At 39.9% G+C, this 18,270-nt stretch overlaps 1 protein-coding gene across 5 annotated transcripts in view; it reads right to left on the reverse strand.

Annotated features, from left to right (window-relative positions):
• Positions 1-3,590: 3,590 nt before the first annotated feature.
• chd4b (chromodomain helicase DNA binding protein 4b) overlaps positions 3,591-18,270 on the reverse strand; it is a 33,267-nt gene continuing 18,587 nt past the window's right edge. For all 5 annotated transcript variants that reach the window (XM_047360841.1, XM_047360839.1, XM_047360840.1 and 2 more), the window contains 13 exons: positions 17,849-17,935; positions 16,880-16,971; positions 15,267-15,400; positions 14,513-14,657; positions 14,251-14,407; positions 13,671-13,756; positions 13,339-13,576; positions 11,111-11,167; positions 8,461-8,631; positions 8,275-8,383; positions 7,517-7,649; positions 7,222-7,417; positions 3,591-4,751 (listed from right to left, as the gene is read on the reverse strand). In XM_047360841.1, coding sequence (XP_047216797.1) covers positions 4,549-4,751; positions 7,222-7,417; positions 7,517-7,649; positions 8,275-8,383; positions 8,461-8,631; positions 11,111-11,167; positions 13,339-13,576; positions 13,671-13,756; positions 14,251-14,407; positions 14,513-14,657; positions 15,267-15,400; positions 16,880-16,971; positions 17,849-17,935 — 1,808 coding nt within the window. In that variant the 3' untranslated portion in view covers positions 3,591-4,548. The remainder of the gene's footprint in view (positions 4,752-7,221; positions 7,418-7,516; positions 7,650-8,274; positions 8,384-8,460; positions 8,632-11,110; positions 11,168-13,338; positions 13,577-13,670; positions 13,757-14,250; positions 14,408-14,512; positions 14,658-15,266; positions 15,401-16,879; positions 16,972-17,848; positions 17,936-18,270) is intronic.

An 18,270-nucleotide genomic window follows, 5' to 3' on the forward strand; every position in this document is an offset into this window, starting at 1 on the left:
ATTCCCACTAGGGGTGGGCATTTATCATATAATTTATCATAAAGTCTTTCTTGTGTGTTATAAATAGATTTTTTATCATCACTTCTATCGTCATCACAATAGTACCACAAAATATTGTAAAAAACTTCCAAAACTCCATATCGGCCACCTCTAGTTTCTTCCAATTTTTCATGTTTCTAGGGAGCACATTTTAACAATCACATTTCCAAAGTTTCATTCAGTTATTCCCATTTTAAAATACATATATTCACTATAAATCTATAGCAAGAAATGTTGAAGTGGTAAGGCTTTAAAACCAGAAAAATGGATTGGGGGGGGGGGGATAATGCTAGCAAAGAAAGGAAGGAAGGAAGGAAGGAAGGAAGGACAGGTGGAAAAGAAGGAAAGATAAAAGGAAAGAGGAGAAAATGCTTGAAAAATCTAAATTTTTGTTTTGGATTTTGCATGTTTGAAGCACTTTTTTCCAGCTTTTATTAAATAAGTCGCAGATTGCTGAGATAATTTACCAATATGCAGACAAAGCACCAAATTAAAGATCAACAACAGAAAGAAAGAAGGAGCAATGGGAAAGGGCAATACAGGAAAAGATCTTGGAAAGTGAAAACGTTGAGAAAAATTCACAACATCTTGTCGACAAATGAATAGTAGGTAAAACATAAAATACTCACCCACAAGACATTGTTTGGACTCCTCTCAGTTTCTACGCAAGGTTGGACTTGTCCTGATCAGGAAGTGATGGGTATAATCCAGTTGTCCCAGTATGAAGTAAGCAAAGCTGTGTCAGGGGTTTTTCCGTTTACAACTTATTTCCACCACATTTTCCACCCCTTGTTCCTGTCTTCATTTTCTGGTGACCCTTTAACAATGAGCCTGACTTAAACCTACGACTCTTTTTATGGTAAGTTATCAACGCCCAGGAACTCCTCACACCCTGTAATTTTCCCTAATTCCTCCTAATTATTGCACTATCTGCTGGAGGAAAATGTGTCTCTTCCTGTCCACTTTCCCCCAGATCCTCATCTCCCAACCAGCTCAACGAGGAAGAGCTCTACTGCTTTTATCTCCACGCTTTTATCTCCACATTTGCCTCCATGTAAATTCCACCTCATCTTTCTTGGCCTGCACACAATGACAAGCTCTTCTCACTCAGTGTTCAAACAGAAGAACGTTGGCATCTACCTGAGCTAATAGGATCAGATTAATGACGCACATGGGCAAGGATGTCAAATAAAAGGAAAAACTTGACAATAAATGACTTTTAAACCCAGTTTAAGCATGTATGTAATAAACCAAAACAAAAATCCAGTGCAACCACTTGCCAGACGAAGTTGTCTAATTATTAAATAGAGCTCATTTGTGTGTAATTTAATCTCAGCATAAATCCAGCTGTTCTGTGAAGGCCTCAGAGGTTTGTTAGAGAACATTGGAGAACAAACAGCATCACGAAGACCAAGGAACACCACAGACAGGTCAGGGAGGTCGTTGTGGAAACGTTTTAAGCAGGTTTAGGTTATAAAAGAATATCGTAAACTCTGAACAACTTCACTGTTCAATCCATCATCTGAAAATGGAAGCGAGTGGCTCAACTGCAAATATAAAAAGGCATGGCCAACCACCAAACCGAGGAAGAATACTAATCAGAGAAGCCACCAAGAGGACCATGGTAGCTATGGAGGAGCTGCAGAGATCCTCAGCTTAACTGGGGGAATCTATTACCAGGGCAACTATTTGCTGCTAAATCTGACCTTTAAAGAAGAGTAGCAAGAAGAAAGCCATAATTAGCTCAGTTTACATTTCCACAGCAAACCTGTGGATGGAGATGAGACTAAAATTTTACTTTTATGCCTACATGCAAAACACTATGTTTGGAGAGAAAGTGCTAATGCACATAACTCTGAACACACCATCCCCACTGTGAAACATGGTGGTGGCAGCATCATGGTGGCGATATTTTTCCTTAGCAAGAATAGGAAAGCTGGTCATAGTTGATGGGAAGATTAATGGAGCTTAATTAAGGACAAGAAAACCTGTTAGGGGCTGTTTAAGGGTTGAAACTAGGTTGGAGGTTCACCTTCCAGCTGCTCAATGACCCAAAACACACAATATAATTACAGACCAATTAAAATCTTCTTACAAGGGAGCATGTTGGATACAACACAAAGTATTTACCTTTTAATAACCCCACTAAGGATGGGTACTTTTCACATTTAACTGGTACATTGCCGATGCCTAGTACCTGGGAATCGGTTTCGGTGCTCAGCGGTACCAGTTTTCGGTATTTTTGTGTGTTTATGTGGTAATAAATGTTAATTCGTTTAATAAAAATCAACATTTTTCAATTTAACATATTTATTTCTCAATATTTTAACTTTTATTTATTTATTATTTGTGCATGCGTGGGTTCTCACCGGGTACTCCGGCTTCCTCCCACAGTCCAAAAACATGACTGTTAGGTAAACTGGTCTCTCTAAATTGCCCTTAGGCGTGACTGAGTGTGTGCGTGGTTGTTTGTCCTGTATGTCTCTGTGTTGCCCTGCGATGGACTGGCGACCTGTCTAGGGTGTACCCTGCCTCTCGCCTGTAGACTGCTGGAGATAGGCACCAGCTTCCCCGCGACCAACTATGGAGTAAGCTGTATAGATGAATGTATGAATGAACTTTAGAGAATATATCAAAACAACATCCAGCTGTTTGTGTTTTAACATCTCAGTTTTTTCAAACATTTCTTCTCCCATGTTGCTGGCTGCAGACAAGGAGTCGCTAACGAATGCAGACACGCTGACGGTGCCGAATGCAGGAGTTGTAGCCGTATATCTGAACCTGATGAGAATTCTGCACTCTTCAGCCTTGAGAAAAATCTTGTGCTTTGCCAGGTGCTTCCTCAGATTAGAAGTATTTCTGCTGCTTGGCCTTTGCGTCACAAGTACTGCAGCAAGCGTAATCTGCATCGCATTTTGAAAATTGGAGCCATACTTTCCAGCGCTTCCTATCAGACATACTTTGTAGACGGTACCGGCGGCTACTGACATCATTACGCTCATGAGTGTGCAATGCTGTGTTTAAGTCCGGCATAGAAAATCGCCCCCTCTTCCACTTCCTCAGTGTCACAATGATGCGTTTGGGTACCGAAACATACCGTTTGAATTCACGTGAATCAGTACTCGATAGTACCTACAGAATTCGGTTGGTACCTATAAAAGTACTGAATTCGGTACCCGTCCCTAAACGCCACGCAGCTGTAGTATGGAGGAAAATACAACAAAGTGTCGGATCGTAATGTCACGTGAAAATGTTTAACGGGTATGAATACTTTCGCAAGACACCTCCAGCTGGGCATTTTTACTCAAACAATGCAAAAAATACCTTTTGAATGATGTTCGTCCTCTGAGCGGAGTCCATGGACTACGAGGATGAACACCTGACAAGAAATGTAAAGACTTTTCTTTTACTCTGTCACCTAATTGAGAAAAACAGATGCCATTTTTTCCTAAATTAGTTTTTAACCACAGATATGATGACAGACGTGAAGGAAATTAGTTTTTGTCCACTCAGATGACGAAAGAGATGAAGGAAAATAAGGAACAATGAGAAACATTTGACTTTTTATTGTAGATCATAAAAACAAACAGCAACAATAAAAACAACAGGGTTGTAACAATATTTATAAGGTATAACATAATAATAAACAATACGAAAAATTAAATAAACTCCAAAGATTGCTATCTTTCTCAAAACTGTCCAATGTACCAAAAAGCAGTGGAGATGGTTTTATTGTTTGGTGTTTCAGAAAAAGTCTCAGTTGACCAAATCTGTGGTGCTGTTGGGAATGTCATGGTTCTGGTTGGGGTGTGTGCACAAAGAACTGGTCCCAGATCAGCTCACCTGATGGGGCAGCTCGAAGGACGGAGACGAGGGGAAGTAACAGATGTGACAGACTGAGGCATCAGTTACAGTAACGGTCTCTCAGTGACGAGGCATTCTGCAGTAGAGATGCACGCATATATGCCCTGCGTGAAACACACTTACAGCCATCAAACGCACACGTACCGGTACCATTTCAGAGGCAACATTTTAGTTTGACAGCTTCTAACAAAAAAAAAGGTAGTTTTACAAGTTCCTACAGGTGAAAATGAACACAATTAAAATCCTTCAGTGATCTAAAAGTTAATACAAAGAACCGGGATACCTCAAACACGATGCTTTTGCTCCGATGTGTCGCCTTATGTTTAATGACACATATATTACACAAGCATGTTAGGCCCAGCAGTCAGGACAGGTGGAACAGGAGGTGCCTGCGCATGGTGCTTAGGACAGAAGAGATGAATCTGATCCCAGAAAGACAAGTGCTTACACTTCCAGTCCTTTTCGTACAAAGTCCAGCTGCACAGCTGATGCCCTTCTGGAGATGAGTCGTAGGTGCCGAGCAAGGAGGACTGACCTGACTGTGCTGAACATGGTGGGTAAAATAAAGGACATCTGCTACATGGCGGTGAGGTGAGTGTGACTAGCCTCAGTCAATGAGCAAAAATAGGGGTGTGATGTGATTGGTCAGCGTGGCACCTGCATTTGCTGTGAGGTCTGGGACTGGTTCTGAGCTGTGACCTCGGGGCCCCTACTGGCCAGTCGGCTGAGGATGTTCCTCTCGGACATCTGCAGCCGTACAGCCACAGGGGGTATCCTGGCGATGGTAGCCGGGAGACGTGTGACGTCGGCCTTCATGTCGCTCAGAAGCTCCTCCAGCTGTTTGAGAACTGGAGAAAAACCAAAGCAACGGTGACAATCCTTAAGGTGTCGTCTCAGATATTTTATCACCACTACAACAACATTAATTAACATGTTGCACAGAAGTGCATCATGCTGAGACGAGGATTTTTAAGAATCTTGTTAATTTTTTATGTTTCTGCTTCATTACATCTGTGCTGTATCTGAAAGCTCAGACTGAGCTGGACACATGGTGCTGTTACGCTCTTTTCGCTTCAGCATTTTACTGCCATCAACTCTACTTGTGAAACAGCTTTTTTTTGGCATTTAAAGGGGTTCCTTATTTCAAATATTTTCAGTAAACATGAGGTAAATGTACCATCATCGTTTCTCTTCCACTTTATCCAACGTAACCATGGAGAATAGAGAAGTTGGTAATTATTTCTGCCCACGTTTCATCACAAGACATCATTGTGACAACAGACACACCCTTATAATTATTTGTAAATGACCAGGAGCTGCAAAGCACAGCATGAAGGTTGCTGATATGTAAAGTTTTGTTGTTTCTTTTTTGCCTTGCACCATGTAACATAAACATGTGGACACATTTCTGTAAGAAAATCTGTTGTTAGAAATAAAGGTTATTATCAGAAAGGTTGGGTCAGGATTCTTCTCTTTATTCTGACATTTAGGATGACATTTATCAGTAATGCAAATAATTATATCACATGTAACCTTCTCTTCTCTCTTTTAACACCTCTGCATTGTTGGATTTCATTAAATTAGCTTCTTCCACAACAGCAGAAGTCCTTTTTACCTGCAGAGTCTTTCTGCAGTTTATACCCTGCCAAATAAACCTGACTGAAAGGACAGTTTCCTTTATCTACAGTACAGACCAAAGGTTTGGACACACCTTCTCATTCAAAGTGTTTTCTTTATTTTCATGACTATGAATATTGTAGCTTCACACTGAAGGCATCAAAACTATGAATTAACACATGAGGAATTCCATTTTTAAGGCTTGAAATCCCACTTATTAAACCTGACAGGGCACACCTGTGAAGTGAAAACCATTTCAGGTGACTACCTCTTGAAGCTCATTAACAGAATGCCAAGAGTGTGCGGAGCAGTAATCAAAGCAAAAGGTGGCTACTTTGAGGAACCTAGAATATAAGACATATTTTCAGTTGTTTCACACTTTTTTGTTCAGTATATAATTCCACATGTGTTAATTCATAGTTTTGATGCCTTCAGTGTGAAGCTACAATATTCATAGTCATGAAAATAAAGAAAACTCTTTGACTGAGAAGGTGTGTCCAAACCTTTGGTCTGTACTGTACATTCATAGGAAGGTAATAAGTGGACGTGCATTTGCAAGAGGCCCAGACAGAAACAAACAGAAAACACATGTTTTAACAACTCGTCTGTCAAAACAAGCTGATTGGACTCCTTTTAAGAAAACAGAATAAAATCACAACGCAATACATTAAAACGTAGATTTGGGATGAATGATTATTTTGGTGGTTCTGCTAATCTACCAACAGTGTTTTGGTTTGTCGATTAGTGAATGATTAAATTAGTCCAGGTCTAGTAGATGTTTCATCATACCTTATGTCCATACACCTGGGGATTTTACCCTTAAGTCTCTGAGACTTCGCAAAATACCCACGAAAAAAAAAACAAAAAACACACTTTTGGAAAATGAATTTAACAATTTTTTTTTTTATCCATGCAAATTCAAAATACTTAAAGTAGTTGAACCTGAACTGATTATTCTTGATTTAGTACAACTTGTGTTTTTTTTTATTGTATTGGTGAAAAAAAAACAAAAAGGGAAGTTTCAGTGTTTTCAACATGGCCTCAGTTTTGGTCAAAATGAAAGCTGCAAACGGACTTATTTTACTACACTGGATTATTTCACACTTTTCTGTCATGCACAAGGGATTTGGTTTTCAGTAAAAGCTTTTAATGTTCCAAGATTTAAAAAATAAATTTGTTTATCCTTTATTTTAGTTCAAAATTTCTTTCTCATTCTATTCTTTTTAATTTTGTACATATATACTTCTTGTTTTTTTTATTTTTTTTAAAAAGGTACCTAACAATGTGATGTCATCTGGTATAATGGTCCTGAGGACCAGTACTGGTCAGTAGTAATTTCCTTTGAATTGTGTGAAAGTGTGCTTTAAGAAATTTTTATGGCTACTGGTTTCCACATTGGACCCTTCTTTACTGAAAACATCTGGCGTGCCCCAGAGAAACAGCACCTATGTGAAAAACATTTCAAAATAAATTGTATTCCCTCTTTTTTAAATCTTTCATAAATGTTTCAGACCACAAACTGTGTTTCAATGAACATCTGTTAAATCTTATAATAGTTATAATAGTTTGACCTGTTTTTTTAAGCAAGAAGAGTAAAATGTGTAGTTTTTTTTTTTTGGTCAAATAATAAGGATGCCTGTGCCGGATGCAGATACAGGTTCTTCTAGTGTGAAGGGCATGAGAACTCTATGCAAAGTTTACCTTTATGCAGCACTGCATTAGCAGGCTTGTTTCCAGACATGGACTCTTTGCTGAGATGCTGATGGGACTCGGCGAGACACTCTACCTCGCTGAAGCGAGTGTTGAGGGCCATGGAGGGGTGAGCCGGGTCCTCCGTCATGTTCAGGTAGGCTGCCCTGCGCAACTGCTCCTCGATCACCAACGCCTGCTCCAGTAACTTTAGGAAAAATAAACCGAAAACACTCAGTTAGGTGTGACACCAGCAAGCATGATCACACAGGAAAACCTTTGTAGTTACTTAGAACGCTTGTTTCACCTTGAACCTTCGAGCAAGAAACTTGTTCTTGATCTCCAGGAAGTTCCCTCTGCTCATCTCGCCTTTGAAGGGCTCGTTGATGATGGCAAACCTCACATCGTTCTGCACATCCTGCCATCGAGCGTAACCATGTCTGTGAGACATAAGAGTTAAGGGCAACAACAACACTGTTGTTTCTGGACAGAAAACAAGCGTGGGAGAAAACGTTTTATGTGACCTTTAAGGAACATCTCAACACCTATTACCTCCCATTAAAGATGGAATAAAAGTCTTCTCACATCTCTACTAAACTACAGATGTTTAGTGTTGCAGCTAGAGATGCACCGATATAAAAATTCCAGTCGATATCGATATCCGATATCAATATCGCTGTTAAGACCCATAACCAATATTATATATCATATCTCACTACCTCTTCAACACGGTGAAATAAATGACCACATTGCTGATATCACGTCTCTGCTTCAGTTAACCCCCCTACTGACCAGCACTGCATCACTATCACATACCTAAACGAATACCACATGGCCAACCCCCACCCCCTCCAGAAACACAAACAGCAACAAGATGGTAATAAATATCGGTTATTAATATCGGCCCAGTTTTACAGTTTATTGGACCAATACCGATATGTTAAAAAATTACTAATATCGGGCAATACCGTTGTCAATGCTGATATATCGTGCATCCCTAGATGCACCTATCAATTATTTAAAACATAAAAACTGTTTTGCTGATAAATGTGTTTGAAAGGATGCTGTATAATTCCAGCCAACAGCCAGTAGTCGTGGCGGCGGTGCCAGATCTCATACGTCTTTTTGGTGACGGTGGCTGCCCGCTCTTCATTCTGCCACAGGGAGTGAAGCTCTGGGAAAGAAGGCAGAAAGGTCACAAAGACAGAAAGGATAAAAAAAAATACAGAAGGGGAAGGAAAGTTTGTCCACCTGTGAATCCGCCGTCAGCGATGTTGAACATGAACCTCTGCTTGGAGGCTTTCTTCTTCTCCTCACTGATATTAACCGCAGAAGCAGCCGTTCCTTCCTCTTTGCCGTTCTCACCGTTCTGCAGTTTCCCAGAATCACTAGTTTTTATCCCGTCTTTCTCCTCTTTTTGCTCTGCAGAGTAGAAAAAAGCCTTCAGTGTTATTCATTTGACATTTCAGTTTCTAACGAATTTAAAAGATCAAGAAGACAGGCAGCATATCAGGGTTCCAGTGTGCAACCAATCTGCTTGCACATGCAACATAAAACTCAACCATTTTTTATTTTTGATTGCACTGATGCCCCCAACAATTCAAATATTTTCCTCTGCATTGACAGGAATGCTTTCCTGTCTGTAGAGCATGTAGACAGAAAGGGCACAGCACTGGATAAGTCTTCAGCTTCCACCTCCACTAAATCTGCTATGTAATATTTAAATGAATGAAGTCTTTACTATACTCTGGTTTATCCGTCTACCAGCTCAGATTTATTAAACTAGTCTTATAGCAACCAGTTCGGACAGCATGAAGTCAAAGACAGCTGGTCCGAGAAATCTGACATTACTACTTCATTAGCTTCTGACAATGTAACATTGAAGTATTAGAAATGTAAATTATAAGACATCACCTAATTTCTTATAAATAGCCTGGAATTGATCATACTCTCCAGATTGACAGTATTTATAATTTAAGGCACCTCTGGTATGTTTACATGAATCACAGGGTTGCAGGTGGGTTTGGACATGTTGTCCCCAGCAAATGCACTATTTGAGATAGTGAGCAAACCATGTAAAATAAAAAGAAAGGACAGTTAAAGATGTAACCATGCGGTGGTAACGAGCTGTAAAGGTTTTGCTGATGCACCTAGCTGACACAGTAAGGAGAACCAGTGCAACTAATGCCAAAAAGCTAGTGTGGAGCCCTGCATTGGTGAAATCTTCTAAAGTAAATGTACAGGTCCTTCTCAAAATATTTGCATATTGTGATAAAGTTCATTATTTTCCATAATGTAATGATGAAAATTTAACATTCATATTTTTTAGATTCATTGCACACTAACTGAAATATTTCAGGTCTTTTATTGTCTTAATACGGATGATTTTGGCATACAGCTCATGAAAACCCAAAATTCCTATCTCACAAAATTAGCATATCATTAAAAGGGTCTCTAAATGAGCAATGAACCTAATCATCTGAATCAACGAGTTAACTCTAAACACCTGCAAAAGATTCTTGAGGCCTTTAAAACTCCCAGCCTGGTTCATCACTCAAAACCCCAATCATGGGTAAGACTGCCGACCTGACTGCTGTCCAGAAGGCCACTATTGACACCCTCAAGCAAGAGGGTAAGACACAGAAAGAAATGTCTGAACGAATAGGCTGTTCCCAGAGTGCTGTATCAAGGCACCTCAGTGGGAAGTCTGTGGGAAGGAAAAAGTGTAGCAGAAAACGCTGCACAACGAGAAGAGGTGACCGGACCCTGAGGAAGATTGTGGAGAAGGGCCGATTCCAGACCTTGGGGGACCTGCGGAAGCAGTGGACTGAGTCTGGAGTAGAAACACCCAGAGCCACCGTGCACAGGCGTGTGCAGGAAATGGGCTACAGGTGCCGCATTCCCCAGGTCAAGCCACTTTTGAACCAGAAACAGCGGCAGAAGCGCCTGACCTGGGCTACAGAGAAGCAGCACTGGACTGTTGCTCAGTGGTCCAAAGTACTTTTTTCGGATGAAAGCAAATTCTGCATGTCATTCGGAAATCAAGGTGCCAGAGTCTGGAGGAAGACTGGGGAGAAGGAAATGCCAAAATGCCAGAAGTCCAGTGTCAAGTACCCACAGTCAGTGATGGTCCGGGGTGCCGTGTCAGCTGCTGGTGTTGGTCCACTGTGTTTTATCAAGGGCAGGGTCAATGCAGCTAGCTATCAGGAGATTTTGGAGCACTTCATGCTTCCATCTGCTGAAAAGCTTTATGGAGATGAAGATTTCATTTTTCAGCACGACCTGGCACCTGCTCACAGTGCCAAAACCACTGGTAAATGGTTTACTGACCATGGTATCACTGTGCTCAATTGGCCTGCCAACTCTCCTGACCTGAACCCCATAGAGAATCTGTGGGATATTGTGAAGAGAACGTTGAGAGACTCAAGACCCAACACTCTGGATGAGCTAAAGGCCGCTATTGAAGCATCCTGGGCCTCCATAAGACCTCAGCAGTGCCACAGGCTGATTGCCTCCATGCCACGCCGCATTGAAGCAGTCATTTCTGCAAAAGGATTCCCGACCAAGTATTGAGTGCATAACTGTACATGATTATTTGAAGGTTGACGTTTTTTGTATTAAAAACACTTTTCTTTTATTGGTCGGATGAAATATGCTAATTTTGTGAGATAGGAATTTTGGGTTTTCATGAGCTGTATGCCAAAATCATCCGTATTAAGACAATAAAAGACCTGAAATATTTCAGTTAGTGTGCAATGAATCTAAAATATATGAATGTTAAATTTTCATCATTACATTATGGAAAATAATGAACTTTATCACAATATGCTAATATTTTGAGAAGGACCTGTACATTTGAACATCCAAAATGAACAGCAGTTTTGAGGATTTTTGTCTGAACCTTTTTTCTCCTCTGTTGGTGAAGTAGTGTCCATCTTCTCATCTTTGCCTTCTTCAGCTAGAAGAACAGAAGAAGAAAGAGAAGCTTAAAATGTAAAAGAGAATATTATAAGAGCAACATGAGGTACATGGGTAAATATTTTGCCTCGTCACTGTATTTGGGTATGTACACACTCTACTGCTGTACTTGGAGCTCCATTCGTTACAAATACACCTGTCATGTTTGAGATAACTGTGATCCTCTGATTTGAATACTTTTGTTTATTAAAACCGACAATGCGTACGTGGAGAAAGCAGGTGTTTCCTGGTAATTTACAAGGATAATTTTGTACCTAACCAGCAGCTTTTTGAAATGACTAACACTGGCACTGTGGTTAATTTATGAATACTGTGCATTGATAAATAATGACACAGTTCCAGAGGATGTCACAGTGAGAGGCAGTGCTTTTGCAAAAGGTCCTCTTTTACGGGGAATAGCTGAGTTCCATTATAGTCATATAACCAGTCATCCCAGGTGTACCATGAAAGTGAGAAACTCAGAGAAAATGTTATTTTTCCCTGATTTATATAAGGGGATGAGCAAAGCATTAAAAGGCTTCTTCTAAAATTATTTTATAGATGTGTAAATTATGTCAGGATTATTATACTGAATGTGTGAATTTTCTTTAGTTTAGGTTAAGGTTTAAGATTATAATTGCACAGGTCCATCTCAATAAATTAGGATATCACTTAGAAAGTACATTTATTCTGGTAATTCAATGTAAACCCATGTATCATATAGTTTCATCTCAATCAAAGTGAGCCACCGTATTTCAAACGTGTATTTCTGATAGTGTTCTTGATTGTGGCTTAAAGCCAAATTTGCTTTTCACAAGATTTAAATATTTCACAGGATCAATGAAAAAGAATGATTAATATGGAAAACTTATGTTATGGCTTACACTATGATGGTGAAGACTGCTGACTTGGGATGTGTTCAGGAAACAGTCATTAACATCCTCTGACTGTTGACAGAGTGATGTATTCAAGCAAATAAATAGAAAATTGAGCGGAAGGAAAAAGTCAGTCAGTCAGTCATTTTCTACCGCTTATTCCATAGTGGGTTGCGGGGGAGCTGGTGCCTATCTCCAGCAGTCTATGGGCGAGAGGCAGGGTACACCCTGGACAGGCGGAAGGAAAAAGTGTGGCAGAGAAATGTGCACAAAGAGCAACCGAGAGGGGATTGTGACAAAAAGCTCATTCAAGAGTTCGGGGTAATTTTACAAACCACATCTACAGACACATCCATGATATGTCTTTCCTTGTGTTGAGCCACTCTTGAAGCAGAGACAATGTCAGAGGCGTTTAACCTGGGCTAAGAACAGGGACTGGACCGGTGCTCAGTTTGACAAAGTCCTCCTTTGGAATTAAAGTAACATTTGCATTTCATATGGAAGTCAAGTTGCCACAGTCTGGAGGAGGAGTGGAGAGGCCCAGAATCTGAGTTGTCTGAGGTCTAGTGTGAAGTTCCCATCGTCAGAGATAATTTGTGGACTCATTATCAGGGGTTGTTTGTTCTTTTATCAAGTCCAAAGTCAACGTAGCCATCTGACAGTTAAGATTTAGAGCATTTTATGCTTCTCTTTGCTGACAGGTTTTATGGAAATGCTTTCATTTTCAGGCAGGACTTGACCACACTGTCAATTTTACCAAAATATGTTTAATGACCGTGTTAAAACTGTACCTAACCTAAACCCCACAGAGAGTCTGTGTTGAAGATGAAGAAGATAGGAGACACCAGAACCAACAATTCAAATGGAAAGCTGCTATTAAAGCAACCTGAGCTTCCTTAACACCCATCTCCTCCATGCCACGCTGCCTTGATGAGGTAAAATCATGCATAAGGAGCCCTGACCATTTACTGCACAGTACATGGATATACTATAAGTAGACTGACATCTTTCATTAGCAATAAGCCATAATCATTAAAATATATAACTATAATTAGTAAAGATATTTTGATTTCTTGAGATGCTCATGTATATGTTGTTTGGTTACATTTAAAGTTTAAAAAAGTGTATGTTAAACAAGAAAATTTAAAAAAGAGGGTAAAATAAAAGTTGGAAAAAGTCTGCCAAACTTATTTTCATCTTGTTGGTAAAAAATGCAAAGTCTTAGTATAATAATAATTTGCCTTGTGTGGGAGTAGATACATTTTTTGTACTTTTCTAACATGTTTTACATCCTTACCTTTTGACTTGTCCTCTGAATCCATCCTGCTGTCTGAACCTTCACTCTTGCTGTTAGCAGAGGTTTCCTTCTCAGCTGCAGCTGCAGTCTTGGCCTTCTCTTCTTTCTCTTTGCTCAGGTTTTCTGCCTCTTTCTCCATCCCTTCATCTCCTTCATCTTTTACATCCCTCTCTGCTGCACGGTCTTCTTTCTTTTCAGAAGCAGGGGACTTTTCAGATTCGTCTGGGATTTCAATAATCTATGCGAAACAACAAGTCAGTTCTAAAATTATTACATGAAATGATGAATATGTTAACTAAGCTGCAAATGTGACTATAGAGTAACTCAAGTACCTCTGGGTCATCTCCCTTTTTAGCCACTTTGCTATCTTCTACTTCTTTCTTCATTTCATCTTTGTCCTCCGATTTAGACAAATCCTCTGGAAAATAGAAAAGACGTCAACAAATTATATGTTTTAAATATTTACCTCCTTGCTTAACATTAATCGGTCTAAAAGTTTGAATTTCTCTATTTAGTTTTAGTGGAACTACTTCCACTAGAGGGCGGCAGCTTTTCAAGACAAAACGTCACAATTTAGCAAAAAAAAAAAAAAAAAGAGGAACACATCCTTTTTTGAAAAACCAAGAATTATTTTCAGAATCTTAGAAAAGTTTTTAAAGACAAACTGAATTAAAGATTTTGTTTAAAATGTATTTTGTGTTTATTAAAAGTGAAAATTAAGGTCAAGTAAGCCAAACGGTGTTGAGGTCAGAGTAAATGAGGAAATGACAATGCATGTCACTTATTAGAGATGTGTAAGAACATAATCTGAGTCTAACAGCATAACATATATTCACTGCAGTTAGCCAAATAAGAAATAAAGGCATAAACATAAGTAAATCTCATTAAAACAAGTGGGTTGTGTGTGTTTACCAGGGATGGGAGTGTTGGGCTGTGTGTCTGCAGGTGTGCCGGTGGAGGGGGTTTTTGGATCTTCACCTGCAGCCAAAGCTGCAGCTCTTTTATTCTCCTCCAACTCTGCCATCCAGGGCATTGACCACTGACCATTCACATGTTCAAACTCCTGAACCTGTTAAGCCAGATTTACATGACAGTGAATAAGTCTGTCACACTTCACACTTCAAGCCACAGACGGCTTGGCATGTAAGCACCATCGCACCTGATTAAACCATACCTTTTTCCTTATAAGTGACATCACACCAATGCGTGTCAGCACGTGTTGCCTTGACAGACCCTCGCGTGGGACGCCGTCTGCGAAGGTTTCAGCTCCATCAGCTCCCGGCTCACAAAGGTGTCGCATAAACAGAGACACGTAGGCCCTGGAGAATGTGTTAACAGTAATAATCTTTTTGCATTATACAGCTAAGAATATTTTCTAATATAGTTATCTTGGATGTGCCGATCAGGATGTTCCACCCCCAAAAGTAACGTGAGTCCGAAACCTAACATGATTCTAGTTCATTGTGTGCGGACAAAACTAACAGAAATCGTTGAGCAAAAAGGCGCCTTCAAGTGTTTTATCAAAGAGGCAATAAAATCTAATGAGATGTGTTTCAGCTGAACCCGACCCAGCTTTCCACTACACTCTCAGGTAGGTGTCTTCACATATCACACAGAGCAGCTGACATGTAATTGACACAGAGGAGACTGCAGCTGCCAAAACAGTCTCTTTTTCAAAATAAATATCAGTGTAAAAGGTAAGGAACTCTTAAGACTGTTTAGGAAAACATGAATGAGAACGATCAACAAAATAATGACCTTGACCTATAATGTAGTTTATCAAGGCGCGGTCATGAAAAATGGCATGAATTAAAAAAAAAAACTGGCTGCGAACATTTCAATCATAAATCTAATCATCAGTTTCTGTAATGTTTGTTAACGAAGGGATAAAGTGTTTTCAGTACCTGAACAGAACCAAACAAACTTACTTAAATTCTTTCTCAGATTTCCCTCGCAGGTCCCGAACCAACCACTGGTTGGTAAACGCATCTTGAGGTGGCATCCCATAACGCATAACTGCGTTCAGGAAAGCTTTCCTTTGCCGTGCGTTGAAGCCCAGCACCTAACAGGTAATTGAAGAGGTCAAAATACACATTTGTACTGGGTTTAACGATGCATTCAGCTCCCAGTACAAGTTGATTCATGATAGTGAGTGCATAAGAATAAGACGAGTCGAGATTATTTAGGGAATGGCTTGTTTAGTTACTTCAATTCAAAAATACTTTATTAATCCCAAAGGGAAATTAAATGTTGTTGTAGCTCATATTATGTAGGTTTCCTCAAAGAGCCGTTGTAGATGCTGATGGCTGTGGGCAGGAAGGATCTCCTGTAGCGCTCCGTCTTACAGCAGATCTGAAGAAGCCTCTGACTGAAGACACTCTGTTGTTGTAGGACAGTCTGATGAAGAGGATGCTCAGGGTTCTCCATAATGTTCTTCATTTTATGAAGAATCCGTCTTTCCACAATGATCTCCAGAGGTTCCAGAGGAGTCCCCAGAACAGAACCAGCCTTTTTTATCAGCTTGTTGAGCTTTTTCAAGTCCCTGACTCCGATGCTGCTTCCCCAGCAGATGATGGCAGAAGAGATCACACTCTCCACAACAGACTTATAGAAGATATGCAGCATCTTGCTGCAAACACCACACACTGCACGGTGGCACAGTTGGTAGCACTGTTGCCTTGCAGCAAGAAGGTCCTGGGTTCGATTCCCGGCCTGGGATCTTTCTGCATGGAGTTTGCATGTTCTCCCCGTGCATGCGTGGGTTCTCACCGGGTACTCCGGCTTCCTCCCACAGTCCAAAGACATGCCTGTTAGGTTAATTGGTAACTCTAAATTGCCCTTAGGTGTATGAATGAGTGTGTGCGTGGTTGTTTGTGTGTTGCCCTGCGATGGACTGGCGACCTGTCCAGGGTGTACCCTGCCTCTTGCCCATAGACTGCTGGAGTTAGGCACCAGCTCCCCCGCGACCCACTATGGAATAAGTGGTAGAAAATGACTGACTGACTGGCAGTTTAAGTGTGTGAGATTTACTAAAGAGGTAAAAATGCAGTCTAGAGCCCTTAAAAACCTCCAATAAAGCCCTATACTAAAGCTGATAAGTACAATGAAAGTCATATGTACAGCCCCCTCCCAACAAAGAAAAACATTTTCATGTTTTCACAAATATGACAGAAGGTTTTTCAAAAGATAAATGGTCTTTTAACAGAAATTGTAAGCTGAGTGAATTTCAATCTAAGGCCAATTTCAGTGTCATTTAGCCATTCACGATATACAATATTTTCTTACAGTCCTGACAACACATGCCATGCTTGTGTTGTAAATAACTTTATAAACACTATTCAAAAGTTCAGACAACAATTAGATAGCTGCTTGGCAAGAGAGAGAGGAAATGCTGTCCAGATCCTAATACCAGAGATCATGTTATACCCAACAACATTTGCTGGTAAAACAAACCTTTTAAATAAAGTCATTCAAATATCACAAATTACGTTTCAGATCTCTTCTTTCCTTTTCAGGGCATACAAGTTGAACACGAACTTACCTCAATGTTGCCCCCCACCCTGGCCAGCAGAGGCGGCAGAGGTTTGTCTCTGTCGTTCCTCAACCCTTTGCGGTTCGGTCTGCGGGCGTTGGCTACAGAAGGGAGAACAGAATTAGTGTCTTCGAAATGACGGATTGATTCCAAGGAACACAAAAGGCAAACGAGGCGATGCCAATGACAGCTAACAATGAACATGTGTACTCTTATCACCCGAAAATGTCTCTGTGAAGATGCTCCACTTACGGCTCAAGGCTGATCCTGATGAAGCTGTCTCTTTTCAAAACTTCTGGCAATATTTACATTAACTGCTCCTTCGCCTTAGGACGGTTAATACTTTCAGTGTTTACAACAGGTTGCAGTTTAGTTATGTTTTATTTAACAAAACTGGAATAGCCATAATTGAAACAAAATGACATTCAGTACAAACATGAACATGTTCTTGCACTAAAAACTGGCAAATAAATAAAGTGCAACAATTTATTCATTAATCAATAAAACTGTTTTAAACATAAGAAACATCTTGAATTGTAACAACTATTTAACAGTTGATGTAAACACAAAATACGATGCAATTCAGCTGACTGATAAACCGTTGATTATATGTTTCCTATCCATGTTTCCCTCTCTTTTCTTTCCATCTTTTCTTCTCTTTCTACGCTCAACGCAGATGATGCACTGACAACTGTTGTTTCCTGAGTTGTTGTTAAGATTGTCAAGGAGGACATCATAGGTGTCATCTGAACCTGTATAAGCATCTGCAGGGGGTGCGGTTGGAAGGTGAAGTTAGTGAGAGACACGAATGTTGTGGAGATTTTCCCTATAACTCTACAACAAACTCTGCATCGAACATTTTCACAATCAATCCATCATTAAAGTTAAAACTATTTGGCAAAATTGGTTCATGGAAGCACATAAGGGCACATACAACCCACCTCTAAACATCAGCAACCATCAGATGTTGAAGCATACCTTCAGAGCGTTCATCAAAGTCCTCGTCTCCCTCCTCTGAGGCCACCGAATAATCAGACTGGTTGTCAGACTGATCCTCCTGCCAGTCTACACAGAACAGATAAAAATGATTATGAACGAGAAGATAAAATAGGCAAAACCTTTGAGCAATTGATGGCGAGCTAATTAGGTGGACTAACTAGCTAGAAGCTCCTTTTTTTCTGCCAAAAAGAGAAACGGTTTTGTTGAAAATAAATCCTGAATTTTCTTAGATTCTTTATTGCTGGTTGCAACAATAAACGATAGAAAAATAAATTTAATCAATACTGGAAGACTAAAAACATTACCTCACATTTTCTGTTATTTGTCACTTTTTTGTATTTTTTACTTATGAAGTGGTTATATTTCTTTACAAATTTTTATTTTGTTTTTAATAATTTGGG

The sequence above is a fragment of the Girardinichthys multiradiatus genome, chromosome 3 (genome assembly GCF_021462225.1).
Source record: "Girardinichthys multiradiatus isolate DD_20200921_A chromosome 3, DD_fGirMul_XY1, whole genome shotgun sequence".
Taxonomy (NCBI): domain Eukaryota; kingdom Metazoa; phylum Chordata; class Actinopteri; order Cyprinodontiformes; family Goodeidae; genus Girardinichthys; species Girardinichthys multiradiatus.